This window comes from Paralichthys olivaceus, chromosome 12 (assembly GCF_024713975.1).
Source record: "Paralichthys olivaceus isolate ysfri-2021 chromosome 12, ASM2471397v2, whole genome shotgun sequence".
NCBI classification, from domain to species: domain Eukaryota; kingdom Metazoa; phylum Chordata; class Actinopteri; order Pleuronectiformes; family Paralichthyidae; genus Paralichthys; species Paralichthys olivaceus.
Window position 1 is genome coordinate 25,155,542 of NC_091104.1, and position 27,843 is coordinate 25,183,384.

The 27,843-nt window shown below is 40.9% G+C and overlaps 4 protein-coding genes across 8 annotated transcripts in view; 1 reads left to right on the top strand and 3 right to left on the bottom strand.

Annotated features, from left to right (window-relative positions):
- Positions 1–714: 714 nt before the first annotated feature.
- LOC109628002 (protein YIPF7-like) lies at positions 715–7,633 on the bottom strand. Its single transcript, XM_020084852.2, has 6 exons — positions 7,482–7,633; positions 3,674–3,796; positions 2,514–2,659; positions 1,998–2,143; positions 1,705–1,886; positions 715–1,246 (listed from the first exon to the last, which is right to left on the bottom strand). The coding sequence occupies exons 2-6, from the start codon at positions 3,793–3,795 to the stop codon at positions 1,084–1,086; spliced, it is 759 nt and encodes a 252-aa protein (XP_019940411.2). The 5' UTR covers position 3,796; positions 7,482–7,633; the 3' UTR covers positions 715–1,083.
- A 1,695-nt stretch (positions 7,634–9,328) lies between these two features.
- Positions 9,329–13,345, top strand: lamtor3 (late endosomal/lysosomal adaptor, MAPK and MTOR activator 3). Of its 3 annotated transcripts, none has more exons than XM_020084630.2 (7): positions 9,329–9,469; positions 9,702–9,737; positions 10,120–10,154; positions 10,255–10,313; positions 11,004–11,137; positions 11,419–11,482; positions 12,958–13,345. In XM_020084630.2, the coding sequence occupies exons 2-7, from the start codon at positions 9,729–9,731 to the stop codon at positions 13,029–13,031; spliced, it is 375 nt and encodes a 124-aa protein (XP_019940189.1). In that variant the 5' UTR covers positions 9,329–9,469; positions 9,702–9,728; the 3' UTR covers positions 13,032–13,345. The 3 variants fall into 3 exon arrangements, with proteins under 3 accessions (XP_019940189.1, XP_019940191.1, XP_019940190.1); XM_020084632.2 differs by having other exon boundaries at positions 9,356–9,421; XM_020084631.2 differs by having other exon boundaries at positions 9,359–9,605.
- Positions 13,346–14,397: 1,052 nt separating this feature from the next.
- Positions 14,398–26,312, bottom strand: dapp1 (dual adaptor of phosphotyrosine and 3-phosphoinositides). Of its 2 annotated transcripts, none has more exons than XM_020085128.2 (10): positions 26,174–26,312; positions 24,028–24,099; positions 21,749–21,871; positions 21,104–21,237; positions 19,817–19,947; positions 18,931–18,978; positions 17,760–17,822; positions 17,582–17,667; positions 16,023–16,110; positions 14,398–15,268 (listed from the first exon to the last, which is right to left on the bottom strand). In XM_020085128.2, exons 1-10 carry the CDS (start codon positions 26,182–26,184, stop codon positions 15,245–15,247), a joined length of 780 nt encoding a protein of 259 aa, XP_019940687.2. In that variant the 5' UTR covers positions 26,185–26,312; the 3' UTR covers positions 14,398–15,244. The 2 variants fall into 2 exon arrangements, with proteins under 2 accessions (XP_019940687.2, XP_069391468.1); XM_069535367.1 differs by lacking the exon at positions 26,174–26,312 and adding an exon at positions 24,262–24,509.
- Positions 24,825–27,843, bottom strand: part of atp10d (ATPase phospholipid transporting 10D) — a 39,835-nt gene continuing 36,816 nt past the window's right edge. For both annotated transcript variants that reach the window (XM_069535366.1, XM_069535365.1), the window contains exon 23: positions 24,825–27,547. In XM_069535366.1, the coding sequence (XP_069391467.1) occupies positions 27,352–27,547 (196 nt within the window). In that variant the 3' untranslated portion in view covers positions 24,825–27,351. The remainder of the gene's footprint in view (positions 27,548–27,843) is intronic.

Consider the following 27,843-nt stretch of genomic DNA (forward strand, 5'->3'; position numbering starts at 1 on the left):
CTGTGTCAACGTACTGCTCGCTCACACTCACGTGGTCGGTTCTCCTCTCAGAGCCTTGACAGCTTCGAGCATTGTTTTCTAGTGATGTTTCTGCAACAAGCAGAATGACAAGACAGGGAAAGTGCATGACAATTGGAGCCATGTAACCAACATACAGACATTCCCTCAGTTTGTATCATGGTGAGACGTGGGACATTTGTAATCACTCAGCCAGTGAGAACAGTTTTACATTCCAAGCTGTGATGTTGTGGCTCCCTCTAATGTCTTAAGAGGAAATTGCTTCTGTAGGATACTATTGTAAACCATATTTATGAAACAGAAGAAAAAAAAGGTACCACACAGTATACTCCCATCCACAGCTACCTGTATGTGTCGGCAGTATTGACTAACCAGAAGGTCGGTGGTTCAATTCCCAGCTGCATTCAAAAGTGTCCTTGGGCAAGATGCCCCTGATAACTTCACCAACAGTGTGTGTAATGGAAAGGGTTTGTGTAGAAAAGGTGCTGCACACAGGAGCACTGTATGACTGTGTGTGAATGGAGGATTGTGACTTGTACTGTAAATCTCTTTGAGATGTCAACAAGACTGCAAAAGCACTATATAAAAAATACAGTCCAAATGCATGATTAACAACCTGGCTCTGTGTACAATGAACACTGAATATCAGACTGACCTCTGCACATAACACGGTAGTCACTTACCAACATAGCCTACTCATAAGGACAGATTTTATTTCTCCTCGTGAGTTGTTGGACTGTTCAGGTATATGAGCAAAATAGTGGCACATTTTCAATATGAGCAGAAAAAAAGTGTGGAGAACATACAGTCACTACGTTAAAACATCATGAATCAATAAAACAAACATCGACATAGAAAAGACAACAAATCAAAGTTTATAGGACATTGAGATAAAGGCTAAACAAAGGTTTCATTTATAAGAACACGGAGATCAGTGTGGAGCTGAAGCTCTGTAACATGCAGTCATCCATAAAATGTTTGGTAAATCCCTCTGCAACATCTCAACAAACAAATAATAATAATTATAAGCATCATGATAATACTCTGCGTTGCATCTAGTGCCAGTTAAAATACAGCGAGCAGTATAAAGAGTCCGTAGAGTAGAGCACATGGGTAGGCAACCAGCATCTGCTGGCCTTCCATAGCGAGGGTGGAGATGAAGATCTTGGAGGCAGAGAAACTAGACCAACAAATCACTAACAAGGCCAGAAGTGTACCCAGCATTCCTCTGTGAAAACAGAAAGAGGGATTAGAAGCATGAGAAGTGGTTGGAAGTCAATCTGTTCTGAGCTCTGCTTGGATTCTTAAATGTTAATTGTCTGTTTTCTTTTATCAGTTCCAACTAAAACTGACCATTTTACTTCAGAACATATTGGAGGAGGTGGAGAATATCACTTGTATGCTGGTTAATGAAGATGCTGGTGTAGGTGGTAATGCTGGGGGCCACATCGGCCACATAGAATCTAAAGTCTGATGAAAAGGATGGTGTTTGAGATGATTGGTGGCTTTGGGCTTATTTTATTGGATGATACTGATGATGACTTCATTGATGCAGATGACAATTGATGCATTAGTTCTAATATGAAGATCATTTGATGTGGTTGGAGACGCTAGTTAGGGAAATTATTTTGTCTAACTTTTACTTTCATGTCAAAAAATAGATACAGAAATGAAACAGCTACTTACTGCAAAGAGTAGAAGACAGCAAATGCAGAGAGGGCCACAATGGGCAGGAGGCAGTAGCCCAGGACACTGGCCACACAACCATAAGACACTGCCACAGTACTCATCAGACTCAGCAGAATGTACACCACAATACAGGCTGTGGCACTGATCCCGTATATACAACCAAAGTGAGCTTTACCTGCCTGAATCAACCAGAATAAAGAAATACACACACTTTTATCAAATCTCACATCTGTACACGTTATACAGTGGTAATGGTTGAGCTGTAGGCAGAACAGTGACTCGTGACTCACCATCATTAAAAAGACCCCCAGTGTGACGCAGAAGAGGATCGGACCTGTCAGATCAGTCTCATTCATTATGCTGCCATCTGCAGGCTTGAAGGGGTTCAACACTGTCAGCGTCTTCTGCCAGATGTGATCAAAACTGATGCCAAGTTCTGGACAATGAACAGAAAGCAGGGGGGATTGCTCAATTCACAGAAAACAAATATTTAAAAATCCAATCTTTGTACTCTGTTTGCATGCAATGCAACAAAAGGTCCTCTTGATCATCCAGTAACTCTTTGTGATTGTTACGTTCCAGTGCCATGTGGCTTTTATTTGGAGTTTGAAAAGAGGAATGTTGGTTTCACTGATTAGTTGGTTTTCCAGCTGTTTTCAGGGGTAAACACATCTGACCTCTGAATGAACTGAGCATTGCCAGCTAGATTTCTGCTCATCCATATGGGTAGTTATTACGACCCAAAGAAAATATGTATTTTTCAAGCATATAGGCGATAAAGAAACAAATTAAGTCTTCTTTTTTACCTTCAAGAAGGGGCGGCTCCTCTTCAAGAGAATCTGTCCCTGTGCCTCCAATAGTACCAGAAGACACGGCAGGATGGTAGAACTGTCCAGTGTACTGTTGTTCCATGGAAGGATCCAGAGCATCTGGAATGAAAGCCTGTTCCCCACTGAAAACATGATTTGAATAAAAATGACTCATAAAACCTCACTAATAAGAGTATAAGGATAGCAAGAGCATAAGGTTGTTTGTTGCAATCAGCCAATATTTCCGAGTTTCAAGGTGTCAACAGTCAGTGAAGTAATCTAAGATATAGTTGATGTACAGTGTAAATAGAAGAAAGTTTTGTACATAACATGAGTATATTTTATAGTATGTTTCGTGACACATCCCCACTGTCTTTGGAAAGCATCCTGAATCACAGCGAGATGCCAGCTGCTCCAGGAAGGAGCCGAAAGCTCAGCAGCTTCAACAAAATGTCCCAAAGCATCATGGAGACTCAGCTTCTAGCACTTGACGGCATCCATCAGGCCCAATGTCAGGACAGAGCCTGAAACATCACCCCAGCTCACCCTGCCCATCACCCTTTCAAAATGCTCCCCTCTGAGAGGTGACACAAGACAGGACTGACACGTTATCAAGGGGGATGATTTTAATAATAAATCACCTCCTGACAACAACTGAGTGCAAACACTTGAAGAAGAAATAGTTACAGGCTGCCTCAGAGTGTGAGCTCTTCTCCCCTTTTGTACAAGTCATCACATCACGACCACAAACACATACCAAAGACAGTTGTTATTGTTCTCGCCACAATGGTTTAACCACTAAATACCAACGATGAATACGTTCTGTGTGTGTGTGTGTGTGTGTGTGTGTTTGTGTGCGTGTGTCTAATGTTGTTGAGCACATTTCTTTCACCATTGAAATCATTGAGTTTTTAAAAATTTGAGCTAGTTTAGCTAGTTTACTATCTTGCAGTCTTACACTTCACTTACTTTTCGTCATTCAATGTGTTAACTTCACTTGCCAAACAACAACACAGGGACCCACACATTCAGTAGATACATTGTGACATAATGTTAACGGTAGTCAAAAACTCCACAGGCAAGCTCTGTAGACAAAAAGAGACAGTAATAGACAAAAGCCACAACGTATGTGTATCCTCAGAAGACTGAATACTTACCCTTCATAATTATCAGGGCTTGTGGGATCATAGATATTATAATAGGCCACAGGTTGACCCTGGTCATCTGTGTAATATCCTGTCTGGTAGAAGTCCTGCTCAAACTGCTGGAAGTCTCCCATGCTAATCAGAAGAACAAAGAAAACAGAAATAAAGTAAGACTCAGTTTGTTTAGAGAGGAAAACACAGGCCTGCGTCAGTAAATCATCTTAATCATCTGACTGTGTATTTATTGTAAAATATCTAATCCAAGGCTAGGTCTTAGTTATGTCCTTTGAATAACCGGTACTTTCTGTTCCTTCTCATGCATGGTTCTCATTAGAGCATGTTGTGCATATGTAAGTCGAGCTTTCCCAAACTGTAACATTTAGACACACAAGAGACATGGCACTCCTGCTGAACATAGGGAAAAATACCCGACGTTCTATTGTTGCATCTATCAGGTTGGGTGGTTCTTTGCCATGTATAACCTGTTATTGCCTCTGGGTGCCACAGAGCAGCACATTTTTATTTTTTTATTGCACTTGTTACTGGTTAAAGTCCAAGCTCATTGCTGGTTTCATCTACTAAAGTTATATATATTGGTCTATTAGGTGAACAATCAAATCACATAAGTGTCCGGGTACTTACTATTTACTAGAAATCAGTGGCCATTGTTCGATGACAACTAACACAAGAACAACATTGGCTTTTTTGTCTTTAAATTCTGACTCAGCATCAGCAGTTTTTCTTTTCCTCTATTACACGTCCCCATTATGTATCAAACATTAGGGCTGGGATGGAGAGGACGATGGACAGGCTAACAACAGTTTTGCCAATCAAGTTGGCATTGACTAGTATCATGTCTCTCTGCCTAGGTTGTTAGGGTATTGGTTTTTTTTAAGTTAACGACACCAACGACCACAGTTAAATGTTTTCCTGGAGCCAGAGCGGGCGACATAGAGTCCTATTTAAAACTGCTGGCTAAGGGAAAGCAGAAGTACAGTAAGATTGTTATTCACATCGGCAGTAATGACCTCAGACTACATCAGTCGGAGGTCACAAATATCAATATTTATTCGGTGTGTACATATGCAAAGATAATGTTGGACTCCGTAATTTTCTCTGGACCCCTGCCTAATGTGACCAGTGATGACATGTACAGAGTCTTGATCTTGCTCTGACATATAGCATAGACATTGAAAATGTAATGATATTTCCCCAACACCTTCTTCTGTCTGACCATTTTTTAATTACATTTGAATTTAGAACTATTGACTACACTGATACTGGACAGAAATTTTATTATAGTCGGTATTTATCTGATAAAACTGTGAATACATTTAAAGAACTGCTTTACACTAACCTCACAGCCATGTGTCAGTACAATACAGGAAAGTTATCAAAACTTTACTCTTTGTAAATAGTACAGCAGCCTCATTAAAAACAACCTTTGGCAGCCCGTTAAAAAAGAAGAAGGTAAATCAGAGGAGATTAGCTCCGTGGTATAATTCTCAAACACGTGTTTTAAAACAGACATCACAGAAGCTAGAGAGGAAGTGGCATTCCACCAATCAATATGACTTTCACCTAGCCTGGAAGGATAGCTTGATAAGTTACAAGAAAGCATTTAGAAATTCCAGAACCTCTTATTATTCATTATTAATAGAAGAAAATAAGAACAAGCCCAGGTTCCTCTTCAGCTCTGTAGCCAGGCTGACAGAAAGTCACACCTCTACTGACCCATCTATTCCTCTAACTCTGAGAAGCAATGATTTCATGAGCTTCTTTACAAATACAATTATAGCCATCAGGGATAAAATCCTACACCCCCTCCAAATGAATAGCACAGATACATTGTCTGGTCCTGAAACCATAGAACCAGATTTATGTTTGAACCATTTCTCTTCTATTGATCTTCCTGAACTGACTTTATTAGTTTCATCATGTAAACCAACAACTTATCAATTAGATTCTGTCCCAACTGGACTTTTTAAGGAAGTTTCCCCCCTAATTGACAGTTCCATATTAAAGACAACACCCAGCTGTACATTTCTATGAAGCCTGATGAATATAATCACTTAGTTCAACTTCAGGAATGTCTCAAGAACATCAAGGCCTGGATGACCCAAAACAGCTTACTTCTAAATTCAGACAAAACTGAGGTTGTTGTAATCGGCCCTGAACATCTCAGAGAAACATTGTCTGACCAGTTAGTCACCTTGGATGGTGTTAGTTTGGCTTCCAGCTCTACTGTGAGGAACCTCAGAGTTATGTTCGACCAGGACATGCCATTTGACCCACACATAAAACAAGTCTCTCGGACAGTTTTCTTCTACTTGTGCAATATTAAGAAAATTATAACATCCTGTCTGAGAAGGATGCTGAGAAACTAGTCCACGCATTTGTTACCTCTAGACTAGATTACTGTAACTCTTTATTATCAGGATGCCCCAGGAAGTCTGTGAAAAGTCTCCAGTTGGTCCAAAAGGCTGCAGCACGAGTGCTGACAGGAACTAGGAGGATAAATCATATTACTCCTGCTTTAGCTTCTCTACATTGGCTCCCTGTAAAATTCAGAATAGAATTCAAGATCCTGCTCCTCACATTTAAAGCCCTCAACAATCAAGACCCTTCATATATCAAAGAACTGATAACACCTTATTATCCAAGTAGATCACTTCGTTCACAAAACACAGGCTCTCTTGTGGTTCCAAGAGTCTGTAAGAGTAGAACAGGAGGTAGAGCATTCAGCTACCAGGCTCCTCTCCTGTGGAACCAGCTCCCACTCTGGGTTCAGGAGACAGACACCATCTCTGCATTTAAAGTTAAACTTAAAACGTTCCTTAATGATAAAGCCTATAATTAGTTCTGGATCAGGTGAGTCCTGAACCATCACTTAGTTATGCTGCTATAGGTCTAGACTGCTGGGGGAACTCCCATCATGCACTGAGCACTTCTCCCCTTCTCTCTGTCTCTCTGCCCCCCCACACTCATTTATTTATTTTAATACATGTCACTTTTTCCTCCCATAGTCCTTCTCTCTCTTTTTCTCTCTCATTTCAGAAATCTCTGACCCCGGAACTGCAGGAGAAAAACTATTACTTTTATTATTATTGTTAACAACAATATTTCAGTAATTAATTTTTATATGAATTGTGACTGTTCAATAATAATCAATAAGTCTTAACACTGTAATTGTTTACATTAGAACTAGTCAGATCTGATACCTGATGGCGCTCAAGTGTCCCCGGTCTTTCTCGCCCCCTCTCCCCTACTTCCCCCTCCCCACTATTCCTCTCTCTTCTCTCTCTTCTTTTCCACCCATCTCTCCTCTCCTCCCCATTTTTCTCTGCTCACCCCAACCGGTCGAGGCAGATGGCCGAGTCTGGTTCTGCTTGAGGTTTCTCCCTGTTAATGTTGGGTTTCTATATATATATATGTACACTGTATTTCTGTGTGGAGTTTATCTGTGTGCTTTCTCCCAGTACTATGTCTTCTTCCCAGAGTCCAAAGACATCCATCCATCCATCTATCCATCCATCCATCCATCCAACCAGAGTCAGTCCTATCTGAAGATAGGTGGACTGGTCACCAGGGTATCTCAGGGCTATATACAGAGACAAGCAACCACTCATGCTCATTCACACCTACAGTCAATTTAGGGTCTATATATCAGTAATAGACTGACTCCAGTCCCCATGCAACCCTCCAAAAACTGGGACAGATTTGATCAAGTCTTTCCCTCTGGCTAATGGAAAACCTAAAGTATCAGAGTATTTCTAAATAGCAGCCTACAGGCCACACACAAGTTAACTCATAAACTCACCTGTTTGAGTCTACAGTACACAGCCAGACAGTGCATGCAGCTTCCTTCAAGCCACTTCACAGTTCTGTGGTGTCATGGCAGAGAACATGTGCAGTCTGTGAGGATATTCTATTAATAGGTGGCTATATTTGGACGTGGTCTCGGGGATATGACAACTGCCCTGTGCCTCTGCCAGAGAGCTGTCTATACTCGATGGTTCTCTATTCATCTAAGACAACAGGTATTGACAAAATAATGTACAAACATTATGGTCTAACTGATATTAACGCAGTTAACATTATAACATTAACATAGTAAGATGCATAGTATAAACACAGTTCAGTTATAGATTCTATGATGGTTTTATTACAGTAGTTTGTGAAGAAGCATATTTTCATAATACAATCCACAATTTAAACATCAAAGTATCTACAATCAGAAATGACCATAAAACTGAGTAGACACATTAAGTATCAGTATCCAGAAAAATTGAACATTACTGCTGAATTACTGCATTAGAACTAAACACTAATGTAGCTGCTATTTTCTGCTGTTCACTTGGCATTGTATTCAAATGTTTTTCTATTTTTCTCTTCCCATTCTCTGTCTCTATAAATAAATGGGTTATGTGTGAGATTAGATATTAGAAACACAGCACAGCAGTTAATACACCACCAAACAAATGTACTTCCTGTAATACAATTCTGTAGGTCTGAGCTAATCGCAGATTTTAAATGATTCTCAATCGAAAGTACCTACAACTTTCAGTCCTGGGAACTTTTTTCTAGCGACCTAAAAGTTCTCACTAAGTAATCTGGAATAAACCATTTCCCTCCATCAATTGTTCAAGATTAAATATGTTGATGGAATTACAGAAGAAGACAAATACACAAATATTATGAGTGGACGGGCTGGGGTGGAAGGTTTGACCATGTCCTGGATGTAGGCTGGAACCGATCCGTTCACAGCACGATATGCAAGTACTAGTGTTTTGAAACGGATGTGGGCATCCACTGGTAACCAGTGAAGGGAGTAGTGTGAGTGAACTTAGGTAGTAAAAGACCAGTCGAGCTGCTGCATTCTGGATGAGCTGCAGAGGTTGGATAGCACTAGCTGGTAGACCAGCCAGGAGGGAGTTGCAGTAGTCTAGGCCTGAGATGACGAGATCCTCGACCTGAACCTGTGCAACCTTCTGAGTGAGTAGGGGACGTATTCGAGAGCAGAGCCTGAGACACCCAGATCCTGAAGAGAGGAGATAAGGATCTGGTGGTTAACTGTGTCAAATGCTCGCATAGTGGCTCCGTCGGCACACACCGAGTCAGACAACCACAGAGCTGGGGAGGACTTAGACCTGTCGTGAAGTAAGAGGACAGAGAGAATCGGGAGAGGAGGACAGAGGAGAGAGAAGAGTGTCTGGGGCAGAGTTAGGATGCATGAGCGAGAAAGAGTCCGATGAGGGGACTCTGTTTATACGTAGATATAGATATAGATGTAAAAAATATAAATAGACGTAGATGTAGATATAGATGTTAATATAGATATATAGATGTAGAATATATATATATATAGAGAGAGAGAGAGAGGGAGAGATGTAAATATAGATGTAGATATATAGTTGTAGAAATAGATATATAGATATTAATGTAGAGATATAAACAGATGTAGATGTCGATATAGATGTAAATATAGATATAGATATATAGATGTAGAAATAGATATAAATGTAGAGATATAAACAGATGTAGATGTCGATATAGATGTAAGTATAGATATAGATATGTGATACAGATGTAGAGCTAGATATATATATACATATAGATGTAGATATATAGATATAGATATACTGTAGGACTTCTGTGCGCTGTCTTTGCGTCAGTGCTGACGCTCCTCGTCACTTCCTGTGTAGCCGGAAACAAAACAAGTCCGTCATGTGACTCCGTCTGGAGCTGGAGTGTGGCAGAGTATGTATCTGCTGGTGGTGAAGTCCATTTAAAGAGCATCCAGAGAAGGTATGTGAGGCTTCCTGCGTCTCTGGGTCGTGTCTTTATTCACGTAGTCACACGCGGAGGGTAACTCAAGCAGCGGGGGTTGTTGACTTAAAACAGGAAGTAGCTAAACCTGGCTAGTTGCTAATCGGTGAACACTGTACGCTTGAGCTCGTTTCCAACACCCCTCAGTCGCATTGTAACACACAGGCTGAGTTTCTACAATGTTTAATGGAGCCTGTTTTCTCCCGCACAGCTGCTGACACTACAAACCGAGGCCACCATGGCTGATGTGAGTATGCTCCGTCCTCCTCCTCCTCCTTCTTCTTCTTCTTCTTCTTCCTGGTAGCTCGTCCCTCACTCGGTGAAAGAACCCAACATCACATGCTGCCACTAAACGCCGCACATGTCGCTTATACAACCCTCATCTGGAGGCAGAGGTCGTGTCAGCTTGTTAGATCTCCTGTCAGACCCCGTGGCTGTCTCCCTCTGGCACGAGGAGCTGATCAGACAACCATGGCTTCACCCCGGCAGATTCTCCCTCGAGAGAAAAGCTGATGTGTACACCTTGTATCTTGAAACGTCCCCTCACTGTAACCCATCCACTCCCTGTGTCTCTGTCAGCATCTGGCCTTCTTTGTCATTGTTTCTCCATTGTGTTGTTTTCTGTGCAGGATTTGAAGAGGTACCTGTATAAGCAGCTGCAAAGGTGAGTGCAACTTCATGCACACAATGTTAGAGTCGGGTCACCCTGCGAGTGTCTGAGTGTCCAGTGTCTGATCTGTTGAAATCTGCTGTCACTCCTGCAGCGTTGAAGGTCTTCATGCTATCGTGGTGACAGACAGGGACGGTGTCCCCGTTATCAAAGGTAACAAACCATTTCTGAATCCTAGAAAAACCCTCCTTGCTTTTTGTACCTCCGGATTACCTCTGTCACGTTAACACAACTGGTTTGTGCTTGGATTTGTCACTTCTCTGTTTCCGCTCACGGTTTTCAGTCAATGCAGTGGTCATGTGATACCTGGTTTCCCAGTTCATCTTCTAATAATGTCCTCATTAGTTTCATTGTGTATTTCTTAGAATATAGCATGTTTGTCATCAATTCTTTAGCCTAAACAGTTAAAGAGAAAAAGTGTTTGGTTGAATATAAAAACTTTAAATGAATACGATTTATCCGTTTCATATTAACCGAATGTCCATTAATGTCTTTTTATCCGAGCCTGGACACAATAAGGGAGTGTTGCTGCTCATTGTGGGATCTGATGGGTTTCTCTAATTTTGTAAGGTCTAGACCGCAATATGTTAAGTGCCTTCACTGCCTTGAAATAATGTATGTCATGATTTGGCACGATAGAAATAAAATTGAATTGGATACTCATTTGCTATCCTGCTGTACTGAGTGGGCTATGTTGAATTGAATACAAATTCAGAACATGGGTATGTAGTTTACGTTACTGGGAAGAAAAATAAATTAAGTTACATGATACATTTACAGCTACATGACTTATATTGTGTGGTGCAGAGAGTTGATGTTAACATTGTTGTTGTGTCACTGCAGTTGCCAATGACAACGCTCCAGTCCACGCCCTGAGGCCGGGCTTCTTGTCCACCTTCGCTCTGGCCACGGATCAGGGAAGCAAGCTTGGTCTCTCCAAGAACAAGAGCATCATCTGCTACTACAACACCTACCAGGTCAGACAGCCGCTCTGCACTCACGATTCCAAGCTTAACAGACTGTGATAGATTTGTCGGGTGAATTATTGAAACTTTCAGGTCAGGTTTAACCATCTCACAAATGCATGAAATGTGTTATTATGACCGATAACCATGACTGACACCATCTGACAGTCAACTGTTAGATGGTGTCAGATGGTTATTGGACAAACTTTGCCTGTAATGTTTAAAAAAAAAACTCTAGTTGATCTTCTTTCCTCTCCAGAACCTGACATGTTTGTTGTGTCTCTGTTTTACAGATTGTGCAGTTTAATCGATTACCGCTGGTCATCAGTTTCATTGCCAGCAGCAGCGCCAACACAGGTGAGATCTCTTTCTTAAGTCACTGTACATTGTCCACTTTGGTCCACTGCAAAGACACCATGAGGATTAAACAGCATTGGTTCAATCTGCTGGTAAAATATTATTATTAACCCTTTTATTATTATTCATTATTTTTATCGAAAGTTGCTCTAAGAATCATCTCTTTCGCCTCTTTCTGACACGACAGAGCAAAAACAGTGACATGTACAATCACATGGTAACTCAGCACAACAAGCTGAATTGACTGAATATAACAGGTTACCTTAACTTAACAGTGCAGTTAGGAAACACTAAACAAATGTCAAATTACACGTGGCATATATTGCAATTAATCAATTTAAAACCAAACTTATCAGAAACATTACATGTTTTACAAAGATAAGAACCAAGGAAGAAGAGAATACACTGTTCTGTGAATGTGAGCAGTGCCACAACTGCTTCCCTTTCAGTCCATTATTCACGCAGAAAATTCTGGAATAAATGTGGCTGATACTTTCTGACAAATGAAGGAGCAAAACTATTGTTTCTACCTCTGCAGCTGTAGCACAGCCCCCCCCCAGTGAGGAGTCTTTTCCCCTCTTTCAGCCCAAGGTAATAATCAGGACGGAGTTAATGAATTTAACAGAGAGGTGACAAAATATGAGGTGGGAGGTTCACACCCACTCAACAGCACAGTCACATCACATCTCTGTGGTCACAGGGTGAAACTGAGTGAAAACAACCAGGACAGATTATTATTTAAACAAAGCAATGACCTCAACTGTAGAGGTGAATCAACATTGGGACTGGATGCTGTGTCTGTGGATTTACTGAAAAATGCGTCTCGATTCAATCATGACATACATTTTTCTAAGGCACTTTACATTATAAAGTTGAGGACTTTAAAATCTAGAGCAAATCGTATTTTGTGACTTTCTTAGTTAGTTACAGTCACATTATTTCACTACGAGTACCAGGTACCTCTTGTGGAGATTTAATTTAAAGCATGCGATTGTTTTTGCTGTCAGTTATGGGAGAACAAATAACCACAGTATGTTATGTACATTGTGGAGGTGGTTAAAAATGTCCTGAAGGGGCAATAATAAAGACAAATATATCATTAGTTAATGCATAGGGCCATTGTAAAGTCAGTGTCTGACTTCTAGAAGAAAAATTAGTTCCCGTTAAAGGTGAACAAACTATAGTACATACCCACACTCTGTACACATCTGTACGCTACAGTCTACTCGTCCTGTTATTGCAACTCAACATTGAGTTATCATTTCTAAAGACAAGTAAGGAGCGATATCAAACAAAGCATGTCACTGTTGCAGTGGATAGAAATTAAAATAACTTAATCAGAGTGGGCAATGCACCTTAAAGATAAAAAGGGGAGAGAAATGCATTTGGACTCTCTGGCCTTCATCAGGGTGACTAACCTGAAGACAAGAATGTTGACTGGTAAACTAACAGCAGTGGACTCTGTGTGTCCTCAGGTATCATCATGAGTCTGGAGAAGGAGCTGGCTCCGCTAATAGAGGAACTGAGGCAGGTGGTGGAAGTCACATAAGCTCACACGGTGAGGACAACCCTGAGCGAGATCACCTGCCTGGATCACGTCCTCCGCTCTGAATCTCTCCATCTCTACTGGTGCATTCACGTCCTGGGGGAAAATCTTGTTTAGAGGGTTTTTTCACAGTTCAGGGTGATGGCTTTTGAAGTGTTAACATCTCCAGACCTGACTGCACCACGCCTGAACTTTCCTGTGCACACCGTGTCTGTTGACTTTGCTTCCTGCTGTTTTCTGTAGAGTTTACGTGCTCCTCGTCTGCATCTTCATGTCAAATCAAGTCTGAATAAATGTTTCATTTTTAGCACCTGAAATTGTTTCCCTGACCTTTTTCCTCGAGGTTTTAATGTCAGAATACATATTCCCTTTGAGAAAAATATATATAATTAATTTAATTTTCTGCATTAGTGAGATTATGTCAGAATTGACTGAGAAAAGCTTTCATGAGAAAAAAAAAAAAAGAATCTGTCAACTTGAGAGCATTGAAGCAAACATGTCTGGTTTGGGTTTTAAACATTAGAACATACCGGTGTCTTTAAGTGATATAGATGATATTGTTATTAGTTCGATGGCTTTGTGTTGGCACCTCAAGCGTTGGCATTGTTCAGATGGGAAGTAAAAGGGTTTGGAGCTTTTAGAGCAGGATGCATTAGCTTCTGTAAAGAAAGGGTTAATTCCTCCATAGTTTAAATCAGAGGGTTTGCCTGCAACCATTATCCATCTTATGCCTTTCATGCAGCCACAAGTATTTCATTAGGTCCTCATGCTGTGCAATATGAACTCGATAATGTTTGTGTAGCATGTAGTACATGTATGTTAAATGCAGTTTTAGAGGGGTGACTGCGACATGAATCTTTTCATTGTAATAGTTCATTTCAAAATAATTTTCTATTAAAGGTGCGATGTGTAAGCTTTGGGTGGAAGGGATCTATTGGCAGAAATGGAATATAAAAAGATTCTTTCATAAGTGTGTTTCATTTAAATATTACAGATTGTTGTTTTCTTTACCCTGGAATGGGCCCGTATATTTAAAAATCAGAGCAGGCCCTCTCCATGGAGGCCGCCATGTTTCTAACAGTAGCCCAGACTGGACAAACTGAACACCTTTTCAGTTTTAATGACAACTGAAGGCTGCAAAAGGTTCTATCATATTTGGAAGGGTGAGGTGAGGGGTGTTCAGCTGCAATATTTAACTTAACCACTAGATGTCAATAATTTCTACCCACTGAACCTTTAACTGAGTTCTCGTGCAGTGTGACATCATCATGTTTGGACACAGGCAAACCAACACACAACTGGTTGATGGGTGTTGCATTTCAGGACGGTTGGCAGTGAGAATGAGAAGCAAGGAGGGGCAGGCAGCCACTTTCCAGGTAAAAACTTTATTCAAACAGCACACGTAAATGAGAAGCAAAAACAAAGCAAGTTCACCACTTGGAGTCGGCTGTGGAAAGTTAGTGGGGAAAACCTACACAGTGAATACAAGCCCTGTAGACTCTCTTCCATTATCCCAGAGTGAAAAACAGACTGTTTCTACCCTGGTAACCACTGACTGTAGCCAATCAGGCACGGTTTGAGTCAGTCTCCCCTTAGCTTTATCATTTTCAGTCGTACCTTGACTCATCAGATTTCACCCTCTCAAAAGGCAGAATCTAAACATACCAAATATTCCTTTATTTGGTTTGATTCAAGCGTAAATCTTGAATCATCTTGACTTTTTAAATAAAATAGGATTCTATGGAATCTACAGAAGTTATGCTTATATCGATGATCACTCTAAATTAATCACAACGACAAATTTTCCTCGGCAGGAGCCAGTGGTGTTGGGGCGAGGACAGGGAATTGAGAAGGTGTTGAGAGACAGATATATGTGTTGTTAGTTGTACTTGTTAAGGATAATCCCGCACAGTTATGCAACATACTGTGCCACGTTGAACATACAGCATTAGTCACAAGAATCCTCTGGAGGGAAAAAGCAGCCAAGTGAGACCACAAACAGGAGACTCATCAGAAATGAAGCATCTCTATATCTTGAAGCAAAATGCAGTCATGTCCCAGCGGCCTCTAGTCAGTACACCCAGGGGAACACGTCTCAGTGTTTTACAAGCTAAAGTTTCCTCCACATTCTTAAACAGTGTTCCTTATTGTTCATCCTGCTCATCCTCCATGAAGGTGGGGCTTCTATCCATCATCTGTGTCCCCACTGACGGCAGTCATCGACCTTTTCTTAACTGGGACTGCGCACAAGAAAGAGCAAGTGTCACTGCAAAAGTCAGAATGCAACAAAACTCATCCTTTCAATCACGTATATTTCTTTTTCCAGTTTTAGGCCAGTGCAAGGCAAATGAGATGCTGCGACCATCGAATCAACTGAGTTCAAGTCATCCTCTCTTGAGGTTTTTATAAATGTGAAAAACTCATTTAAATATTTAAGAAGAAAAAGAAGAGTCGAATTGTACAGTGTTGCCCACAGACCAGTATGTTAGATACTTGAGCTTTCAATTCACTTCACCATCAAAAAGCTGCACTTAAATGAATGGGATTGATCCTCTGTGGCATGTGAAACCCTGTCCCTGGCATCGCATATTTAAAAGATCTATTTATTTCACTCATGCTTGTCATATTTTCTAAAACTGCCTTGATTTTCATGGGAGGGGTCTTTAAGATTCTAACTGCTCTGTGGTACAATACAATATTGTGTTTTTCACCAGCAGAGAATCAGTGGTTTAGGAAACATGGGGTTTTTCAGTAATAAGGAAGTTGGATAGTATTGACTTATAACCCACATTCAATTTGTTAGCATTGCTTAAAGTGAAACTCCTGCTTCCGACTCATGGATTGTATTACTGAGATGTTGTAATAAGAGGCTTTCCCTTAAACCGCCTTCTTTAACTGAAACTCAAATGGTGGTTTTCAACAAATCCCATGAAAAATAACATTTAACATCCGCTTTTATCCATAGTTTGATTTTTGGTTACTGAGCAAACTCACCAGCTTCCACCTCAGAATCTTGATCCACTCGTCGGCCTCCACAGCCGACTTTGAACAAAGATAAAACGTCCTCTCGGGGAACACCAGGCTGTGGACACAGAGGAGAAAGGCAGGGAGACTTGTACATTACATCACAATTTTATGAACAGAAGTTATACGTGTGCATGGCGCTTCAGTAACTGTTGTAATGGTGAATATTTTATTTTCTAAATGTAACGACTCAACCGAACCACTGATGGTGTTCAAAAATATACATAGTTCAAACTTTTTAATCATGTGAAGAACTTTTTCGTCCGTAGCTCTGTTGCTAGGCAACAACTGTTAGGGTGGAACATGCTGGTGATGTGCTGAGGCTCTCTTTCTGTCTGTGTGCTGGTTCTACACAATACAATCCTGAGACTGACAGCAGCAGAGAAGAAGAGATGATACAGCAGTTTATCTGGCAAATGATCACATTCCATCAAGTGAGAAGGAGAGGAAACAGAATACTAACTAAATCAGTAAGCAATGTTAGACATTGTGTAAAAAGGTTAAAAGTGGTCAGTTGTTGTAATCTCAGCGTCTTTTCAGCTCATGCGCCTTTTTCTTTCCCTCCCCCTGTTTCCTTCTGTTTTTCACCGCACAGACTTCCCCTTTTTCAAACACCACAACAGATTTTGCTGCCACGGGGAAGTACAGCTCAGGAAGTAACATTCAGTGTGGCCACAGCCTGGAGGGCTGCTGCTAATATCAAATATGTGTAAATATGTACATTTACATATTGTTAGTGTCATCTGCACATTGCATATATTTACTTTTTTGTATTCGTGCCCATATCCCATCCACATTGGGTTATCACTCTATCATATCACATATGTTCCATTTTATCCATGTAAGTTAAACAGATGCACTGCTGAGATTTAATGATTCAATGATGCATTGTCCTGATCGTGGACTATGACTTCAACAAGACTGCTTGATATACAATATGTCTACTCAGGTACTGTGTAAGAGAGTATCAAGGAGGAAACACGTTGATGGCTGCAGTGCAGGTGCATGTGTGTTTAAATGGTTTGTATTTATAAAGCGCCTTTCTAGTCTTGATGACCACTCAAAGCGCTTTACAGTACAGTTTAATCACAGGTCTAGTCTAGGGTCATGTGTTAACGGGTTCGGATTTGACTTGGAGAAAATTGCCTGTGACCAGTTGGGTGGCTGCAGGTTGGTAACTGACTCAGCAGTGCAGGACTCTGCACTGTTACATATTGTTGTGGCGTCACCTCTTAGAGAAGCCTGGTGTACTATTAATCAACCCAAACACCTTTATTATCTTCATTCAAACGATGATGATGATGATATTACAATGATGTCTATTCCCAAAAAAACTCAGTCTGGCCATAGGTGCTACTCCGCAAAAAAACTAAATTTTGGTGTGTTGGCCTTAGCCTCTTCTTTGCCTCTACTCTTGTTACTTAATTTTAAATGGCTCAACTTAAATAATGAAACACGCCTGAGGTTAAATTTTAAACCCCCTGATAGTACGCTGTCTGAGCGCTGATCAATGACTGACCGTCTCTTACCAGAAGCAGTTGATTCTGTCTTGAGAATAGTCAAACTGGACTGCAGAGCAGGCTGTCAGATCCAGGGTTCGAATGGGCTCCTCAGACTGCAACAGACACACACACAACAGTTTCAACATACATGCAATCTCCAACTGTGACTATCTCTCCTACACTGAGCAGACCAAAGCTGACTCACCACTTTGTCTTTGAAGTACTTGAGATCATATCTGTTGAGTGTGAACCATCTCTGCTTCCAGTTCTGCAAAAAAAAAAGTTTGGGGAGACTTTGTATGTTAAATGTCACCCCACTGTCCAAACACTGTACACCACTACAGTTACAGCAGCAAGAAAGAATAAGTGAACCCTTTTAAACTTCTCTATTTATTTACAATGTCATCAGATCTTCATCTAAGAGACAATCAGAAACAATCATTTTAAACTAATCATTCACAAATCATTGTTTTGTTCATATAACATCAGATTGTTCTCATGACACCAACAAAACCTAACTGAAGTCAGGAGTTGACAAAGATGAGTCCAGCCAATGAAAGCAGATGTGTGTGTTAGAGCTCCTCAAACATTTTGAGTTCTTCACAAGAAGCGTCTACTGATGTGAACCACGCTTCACAAAAAAGTGATTTCACAAGATTGATGCTCAACAGTTGTTGATTTGTATAACAAATGGAAAGGGGTAGGAATTAATCTCAAAGAATTAAGATATCCATCAGTGCTCAGTTTGACAAACTGTCAATAGAAATGATTTAGTTCTGTGGCTACCCTCCACAGAGCTTTCCCAAGTGAGCGACCAGCTAAATCCAAAGACACAAATAAAGTGTTCAATGAGGTCAAATTAAATCCCAGAGCTAAAATCTCAAAGGAATCATTGGAGTTAACATCTCGCAAATCATGGTTGCATGGAGCACATAGTTAAAACCCACAGTCCGTTTGAAGTTTGTTGACAAGCCACAAGGCTTCAGGAGCAATGTTTTATGTATTGATGAAACTTCGTCGTAATGTTTGAGAAGAAAATGCAGCACGATATTCATTTGAGGCCACATACGTTCCAGCTAACCTCTGAGGACTGAGTGATTGAATCTCAAGTACGTCCTTCCCCACCTACAATTAGAGCTGTTCACTCGTGATAGAATCCCTCATGATGTATGTTGATAGCTGACCAGAGCACTGAGTGAAGATCAGATCACATTTTATGAACATTTAATGAAGAAAACCAGTTCAATTCAATGGGTTCACATCATTTTTAGTAACAGTGTGGTGACCTGCAGTCACAGGAAGTAAAAGATTCCCTGTGAAAAAGTGATTTGTACTCAGACACAATGTGGTGTACGTCACAGTTCCACTGTTCTCACCTTGACAAATGATCCTTGCTTCACCAGATAGCCTTCTTTGGTGCCCAGCTGAAAAGACATGCATGTTAGGAAATTGGCCGCTACTAAAAGTGAGCAATGTTTTAGCTTTGAAGGATATTTATGGTTTATTATAAATTGGATCTGGGGCAAACTCATCTTCAGTCAAGGGCCACTTACTGGCCTATGTCAAGGAGGAAATGAAAAAAAACATGTTTCCAGCAAGAAAAGCTCAAGTTACTCGAACTGACGGAGACTGTGTGGGCTAATGCTGATTGGTACATGATCGGTTACAACACCCTAAAAACGGATGATTTTTATTGTTGTCTGCAAATGTTCATTCAACAAAGGATTTTCCATGTGTTACTGGAAAAGTAAATGTAGCAACAATAGTAGCTATTACCAAAAGCAGTGTCGTTAGAGTAAAACATTACGTAAAACACTGATCAGAGCTGTGGTTGGTGCCCTGACAGTCACCTGATAAAGGGGATTACCGTTTGACTGAAATGTCTTTAGCTTCTTAATCCGAAAAATGATAAACTTCTTCAAAAAATGATGAAGATTAAACTACATATAGGCAAACAAAGTCATGAGAGTCATCACCTTCACCATGTGTTAATTCATGAGAAGGATGTGGAAATAAGTTGGCAACAATGTCTGTGTATTTCAGGGTGGTGTCAGAAAACTATGGTACGTTAATACAAAATAAATGTAATTGATTCTAACAAATGAATTAAATATTTTTTTCTGAAGTAACCTTTAACCTCTTAAAATAATATAATCAATGTTTGGTCTAAAACAGGGGACAGGAAGTTCAGTTTGATTCGTCTCATGGGTAAGATTGGTCAATGAGGTATTTTGTTATTTTTTAATATGTGGGGCGTCTTACCGATGGTGCATTCGCCACGAGGTCATTTTCTGTGCGGCCCGTCTGTATGGCTGTGTGAACCCTCACAGACTCGTAGATGGACGGCTCCTCCACACGCCACGGGTACGGACACTTCAGCACAATTAGGGTTCCTGGTTGAGAAGTAGAGGGGAGGTTACAGGCCTGACTAGCAGAGGAGGAACAGCAATGCTATTATCTTTTAAATCTCCTGTTGCTTTTCTTATGATCGATTAATTAAAAAAAAAATTACGCTAAGTACTTATGTTCACACCTGGCATTAAAATGCATCCTGTATATTTCTACTTTGCCCACTTCCCTACTATACATGCTAATTAACACACACACCATTTGTGTTAGTTAAGACCCAGGGATGTTGTTTTGTCTGAGTTTGCGGATTTGTCTGATGTCACTGATTGTGTGTGTCTGTGTGTCAGCATGAGAGAGAGAGGAGTCCGGAGGCGCTGAATGAATCTCGTGCAGATGCAGTGAAGAAAGATTTGACAAATGAATGCAGTCATGGTTGGATGTGTGTAAACACAGCATTTCAATGGATGATTCAATTCTACAAATAACATCGGAAATATGATTTTCTTTTAACCTGAGAATCCAGAGTGAGGTACTTGTCCTAGATCAAAGCACAGGTTTTAGCAGTGGATACCACACACTGAGTGACAGAACAAAGAGCAGGCAGAACTGTGCTCAGGGTGGAACATACACAGCATAGAAACAGGGACGATGCATCTCCACTTATATAAATGAAGACAAATTGTCCTGATACGAATGCTGCCATCTTTTGACATCATTTGGAGCGCAAGTCAGTCTCACAAGTCAATCATGACGTCGTAGCCCATTTGTATGGCATCAAATAACTATTTCAGACCACAATGATCAGAATCATGGAACTACTGGACATAAATCAGTGTGATAAGAGGGGGCAGGGTTTACGACCTATACTGCAGCCAGCCACAAGGAGGTGATTGAGATGCGATGTCTTCATTTTGGGGAGCAGTCATGTCGTCCATGTTTATTTAAAGTCAGTGGGTTAAATAATATTTTTTTTACTTAAGAACATTTTAGACTGCCGACAATTTCTACTTGAGGTGTATTTATAAAACAGAGTTGTGTTGGAAGAAGTGAGTTTTAGTCCACTTTTACTCTGAAAATACTGAAAGAAAGATGTTTGCAAATGCCTTGTAGTAATAAGCATCAACTAAGGGGAGCCAAAAGGGTTTTATATTCACTGGAAACATGTGGTTCAGTCTGTTAGTGAGGATTTGATCTGCGTACCTGAGTCACTGCCCAGCAGAGGCTGATTGGCAAAGTGGTAGACAAAGTCTTGAAGGGTTGCAAACTCGTTGAAGCCAAACACGTAGCTGTTGTCTCTGCGCATCACGTGAAAATGTTTGACAGAATCCTTCGCCCTGACAAACAAAACAAGCATTTCATATTGCACTGTTAGGGTCAACGACATGGCTGCACAGAAAAACGTGCTACAGTGAGACATTTCCACTTGGTAAATATCCGTCTTAAGAATGTCAGGGATGAGAGATAAAAACTAGTAACATCTTTTTTTTTTAATTTAACAAGAGAAGTCAAAGGTTGTTATAATGTTTTGTACTCTAAAGCAGCCATATATGATTTTTTTCCTCAATAATAAACATCCTACAACTGGTCTGAACTGCCTGATCAAAGAATGAATAAACAGGTTTATGAATCTGATCAGGTATCCACTGCTGACTTCTGGTACTGGACAGTTTTCGGTTCTAATATACACATGGTAGTATAAGGGTTCTGTAGCCAACCCTGGATTAATACTACCACAAATAGCTCACTTCAGAAACTGTTGAAGTACTTTAAAGTAGGTTCATCAGATAAACTAGACAATGGTGTAAGTCGTTCAGCCAGAATAACAGTGTTGTAGAAAAAACTGACCTGACAGACAGGGCAAAGCAGTCCAGTCCCTCATTACTGTTTCTCAGGAGATAACTTCCATCAGTGCCATTGGATAAGAGAAGAGCCTCTGCAGCATGGCGGGACAAGTCATGGTGGTACCACCTTCAACAAAGAAAAGAAGAATTAACCTGTTGCTCAAAACTGTGGTGAGCTGAGCAATATTGAACGGTTTACCTGAGTGACCATCGTCTTTATGTCTCATTCTATCCATTATGAAATGATACACCGAGTAGTTTAAAACCAAAACAGTGTCTCTGAAATCCAAGTCAAATAGTGTCTGTGTGCCTCCCTGTTCTTCTCTTTCTGTGCTGCAATAAGTGTTCCTTTCTGCTCTCTCTCTCTACAGAACACACACTGCTGAACATCAGTACCGTGAACACAGAGACGAGAAACAGGAGTGTCCACGTTTTCCCACTGGTAGCACCATAAAAAAATGCCAGGGTTTGCAGATAAAGCTCTGCCTAAATAATGTACAAGAACTGACCTTTGATCAAACCTCACAGTGACGGACAGGTGCATGAGAAACCAGAGAACGGATGTGAAAGCTCAATATTTGCATTAAGAGCAACCGAGAGTGAGAAATCTCATGGTAAACAAAACACAAGATTCAAAGGAAAGATCTTATTATTACTTCTCCACCCCACACTTAAAAATGTCAAGAGCCCGAACATAAAGACGAGTGTCACCATATTTAGCATCTAAATATCTAAATACATTTCAAATCTACCTTGCCCAGAATTTCAAAAGTCTTTTATGTATTTTGTTTTACTTATTTCAGAATTTATCTTGGCATATTTGCTCAAATGCATTGTGCATATGATCATTCCAACTATGAAAATGAAATGTTCAACCGTCTGGAGCGAAGCCAGTGGATATAGTGAACAATCATTGCTACCTGGTCAGGAGAGGAAATGAAGGGACAAAAGGGACATTGTTACAAACCAAAACAGGTCATGACTGATGCGCTCTATTTAATGCCTCAGTGCCAGTGACGCCTCTAGGGAACTTGATCAAATTTGGTTCAGACAGTCACCTAGACTCACAGATGAACTTTTGGTGGTTGAAGTTGAAAAGGGCAAGGTCACATGACCTTCCGTTGTTTTAAACAGAACTAAAGGTGTCCTGGTAAGACACAATTCCAATAAGCTGTAAAATCACTAATTCAAGTTTTTCTCTGCTGCCTGTCTCCCACTCCTCGTGTCATTCAAAAACAAAACGCCTCCTAAACTTACTACGTCAGTGAATCCTGGCTTTCTGCTCTGCCTCACGGGGAAAAAAAAAAAAATCAAACCCATGCTCTACGCATCTGCACATTTTACGGCACAGAGCGAAGACTTCCGAATCACTGAAACAGCTCTGTATCAGTATAACTGGTATGGTTGCTGTGACGACTCCCTCCACCGTCACCTGGACACTAGGTTTCCCTGTGCTTTATTCCTCTGAGCTTTAGTTGACGTCAGCTGCATCAGTCCTAAAAGCCTTGCTTCATGTGTGCCTCTAAGGAACAAGGTTACCTCTCCCTGACTCCCGACGGCAGCATCGCTTTTTATTCTGCTTACAGACACACTTCTCTCACCCATGCGTGCTTTACATTACTGACCCACTGATTCCTACGTTACATGGATGATATCATGTTTTTGTTCAAATAAATGTCTGTATGTGTATCTGTCATCTCATGTCAAGTTCCTCCAGGTCCCAGTCTGTGAGTCGGGCTGTGATCTTTACCAACAACCAGTGTTACAGCTCGTTCAACATGCATGTGTTTGTCTTGGAGGTTGAAGTTAGTCCTTACGATTGGGCTGTTTTGGGGAAAGTTTGGGGAAAGTTTGGGGAAAGTTACTGTGTGAGCTTCAGCGTGGAAAGGGCCTGACATTCAAAAAGGCAGAGTTGAGAGCTGTTGTATTCAAAGTATTCAAAGGATCAAAGTATATACACACAACTCTAGTTTTCAGTATCTGATCAAAATCTTTAACCTGCCCTAATCAGATTGAAAAGTTAACACCAGTTTAACATGCGCTGTTGAAGGAACTGAATTGACACAGATTGCCAGGAATATAATTATGGTCGTCTGTTGCCCTTGAGGACAGGGGTTAGCTCTCTGCTTTTCTCTTGATATATGTTCTAAAAGTCATTTATTCATACATGTACTATATTTGTGGATAAGTGACATGATTCTATATGTCGACGGGAGGTCTTCGTTTTCTTACATCAGGAGAAAGGCAGAGTAGAGCTTTCGAATCAAATCATTAGTGTCTTACCCCAAAGTCCCCAGTTCGTCGCTCGCGTCTTCATCGCTGTAGAAGCTCATCTCTGCAGGAACGACCATTCGACTGCAGCAGCAATACAGAAGTGAAAGCTGTCAGCTCAAATAAGACACGCCTAAGAGGAAATACACTTAACCAACATCTATTTGTAATATTGCTGCATTTTCATGCTCATGACAAATCACTAAAGCAGTAAGTGTAGTCATTCCTGCCACACAAGTCACCTACCTAAAGCAAGATGTGAAGATGGACTGGTGTTTTACTCGGCTGCGAATGGGTCAAGGAAAAGTGTTGATTTGAATGTTTTGGATTAATTAGCAAAACATCTATTGGAAGCATAGTAAATATGGAATGTAGTCCATAAATATATTGTATAAAGTGAGTTCTGGTTTCGTAGACCAGTTTCCCAACATTGCAAAATGCTGCTATTATTTAAAGGTACAGTGTGTAGAATTAAGTGATATCGAGTGTTGAAATTGCATGTTGCAGCTGAACACCCCTCACCTCACCCTCTCCTTCCAAACATGAAAAAGAACCCGTGGTAGCTTCAGTTGTCATAAAAACTCAAAAGATGTTTAGTTTGTTCAGTACTGTAAAAAACATGGCGGCCTCCGTAGAATGGACTCCCTCGATGTAAATATAAAGTATTTAAATATAAAGGACCTTTTCTGGGGTAAAGAAAACTACAATTCATATAATTTAGATGAAATGAACTAGTGAAAACATCATGAGGATTATTCTACATTCTGCCAATAGTTCCCTTTCAACATACACCTCACAAACTACACAAGTTCTGAACAACAATCTCTTTTATTATCATCATCATTAATAATAGTATTATTATTGCAATGTCTTAAACACACGTCTGCACAAACAATTCTTGATGGTTTCTGTTTTACATAAAAAAAAAACAATCATTACACATTGAGTTGTGGTCAAGGCTTTTGTTCAAAGTACTTGATCCAAGTTAAGGCTGAGAGAAAATCCCCATTTGATCACCTGGTTCATGGGCACAGAGGCAGCACGGTCACTTCATGTTAAACTTCCTGACTTGACTCAGGTTTTCTTTCATATGACGTGTTCACACACCTGACACAACCAGTAGTTATAATGGTTTCCAGTTCCAAATCCACAATGAACCATTGTCACAGAGATGCTATTAACAGCGGTTGATTTCACCACACCTCGTGCATAATAATTCATTAACACCAAAGGCCACAGAGTGGTTCTGTATGTTCAGCCTGTACTCAGCCTTCAGCATCCTTTATGATGTCACTGTGTCCGGTGTCAAATTCCTGTGACATGATCCATGGCACAGTTGTGAGGTCACAGGCCTGTCGTATTTACAAACTCACAAAGTAACTGATGTCACTTATGATGTCACTGCACCATCCGTCAGGTTGGTTGCATGAAGATTTATAAAAGATTTTTTTGTCTGTATTTTCAGTTTCTGCGAGAACTGCTCATCCAAAAATATTTTCCTCCGGTCCTCAGAAACAAATCCGCCATGTTTGATGTCAATAGGATAAGCGGCCATCAAGAAAAAGGAAATACAGACAGAGGTAGGATACAAAAATCTGTTGGCTCAGATTCGTGAGACGAGTTCAGCCGGTCAGAGTGAACATCAAGTCTGGAGTCATTTCTGCCCAACGTACAATATCAGTAAGAAGTACTGAAGTGCATGTTTTTCCGATCAATCTGAGCTTCATCATTATGTAAAGACAGTGTAACACAATGTCCTCATCATGATCAATTCATAAAAGTCATACTTAACAAAAATAAATGACAGCAACAATACATCCATTCATGTAAAAACTGTGCATCTGAAAACAGTCAGGGAAATCAAGGGTCCTTCAGTAATTCATCTCTGGATATTTGTTGCTACCTTGTCAAACAGTAACATCAGTTTCAAATGAATCATAAATGAGAGAAATCCAAACTTTTATTTTCATTTGGTTTGATCGGGGGGTGAAAATATTATAATTATGAAGAGAACTCAGCTTCCATCTTTGTTCTATGAAGTGCTGTCATGTCTTTCATACACAGATGATGAGCCAGTGGGGTTCTGTACGGAGGATGTTGATAGAAGATAGAAAATAAATAAACAGACTGGTCTAAAATCAAATTAGTGATGACTCACCGATACTTCATCTGCTCCAGCAGTCACCACCGCAGAGACAAAATCCTCTTCTCCTCTCTGAACCTCCTTCCGCTCAAAGGACTGTAAACACATTCCAGCTGCTGTAAACATGTCAGTGTGTGTGGGAGTTTGTCACGGGGGTAGTGTGAGCTCAAGATCAGTGTTAAACGATCCATGAGGTGTGAACCTGAAAGACTGGCTCACATGCGGTGACGCTGGTTCCACTATGGGCTCTCTCTAAATGAATTTATATTGTTGATGGTAACCACGGTCTCTGTTCCAGCATCGACTATCTCCATGGTAACTGAGCAACTCCATCCACAGTGGTCATACATGAAGAAAAGATTTGGCCACATTCAGTTGCGGGTGTGACTGTGGTCTGGCGGACGTCCTGTCACGTTCCCGCCTGGTGGCTCACTACGGGAACTGCAGCGCAAACTGAGAAGGCCAGTGGAGGTTGGGCTCATGGGGTTAAAGGGATAGTTCACCCAAAAATGAAAATTCACTCATTATCTACTCACCACTATGCCGATGGACGGGTGGGGGAAGTGTTTGAGTCCACAAAACACTTCTGGAGTTTCAGAGGTAAAAAGCGTTGGAATCCGTCGAATCCAATACAATTGAAGTCAATGGCGTCCTCTTTTTCAAAAGGACAGAACAAACAACATGCCTCCATACTGCCTGTGTGGTGTCATCCAAGACTCACCATTGACTTAGACTGACCATTGACTTAAATTGTATCAAACACTTTACCCACCATTGGCACCATCCAGAATTTGTATTTTTATCACTTTTAGGCTAATAAGTCTCTTTGGCTGCTGACGTGTCAGTATCAGTCTTTCAGAGTGAAGCAGTGCAGCAGAAAGTGAACGTATGCAGCGCCTTTTATTGCACCAAAGAATTGTCTTCTGACTGTGACGTGCACTCGAATCCAGCGTGTGAACATCAACAGTCTTTTCTGCAAATTCAGCTCTTTCTCTCCCTGGTCAGATCACACACTGAGTCTGCTGTCCGAGGGGGGACACAGCTCTCTGTCTGTGTGTGTGTGTGTGTGTGTGTGTGTGTGTGTGTGTGTGTGTGTGTGTGTGTGTGTGTGTGTGTGTGTGTGTGTGTGTGTGTGTGTGTGTGTGTGTGTGTGTGTGTGTGTGTGTGTGTGTGTGTGTGTGTGTGTGGAGAGGTCAGGACACCTCCGAGGCTATGCTGGGCTCCAGGCCGGGGTTGTCAGCGCACACCTGCAGCCGGTTGACTCTGGAGTGGCTCAGGTTCCATTGCTGCATTCTCTTGCGGTACTGCTCTGACTCCACCTGGTCCACGTGAGAGGATTTCAGGGCAGCGGTGTGGTTTATGGTGCTGTACACAGCTCGAAACAACATCCTGCAGAGGTGAACACACAGCGGTGCATCAGGGAGCACAGAAATGAAACACCACAGATGCGTCAAAAGCTCAGGCTTGGTTTCAAAAGCGACGAGATACACTAGAGTCAAGGGTCATTGATATCACTCTATGTATAACGGTTTACATTATATGCAGTGTATTGTTACGCATATGCTCTAATGAGTGTCATTTTAGTCTATTCCTGTCGACTTGTGAAATATTCAGTCCTGAAATGCAAAGTTTAAAGTAGGCTGCAGTGAAATGGGACCAAGCATGTGTGTGTTGTGTGTATTTAG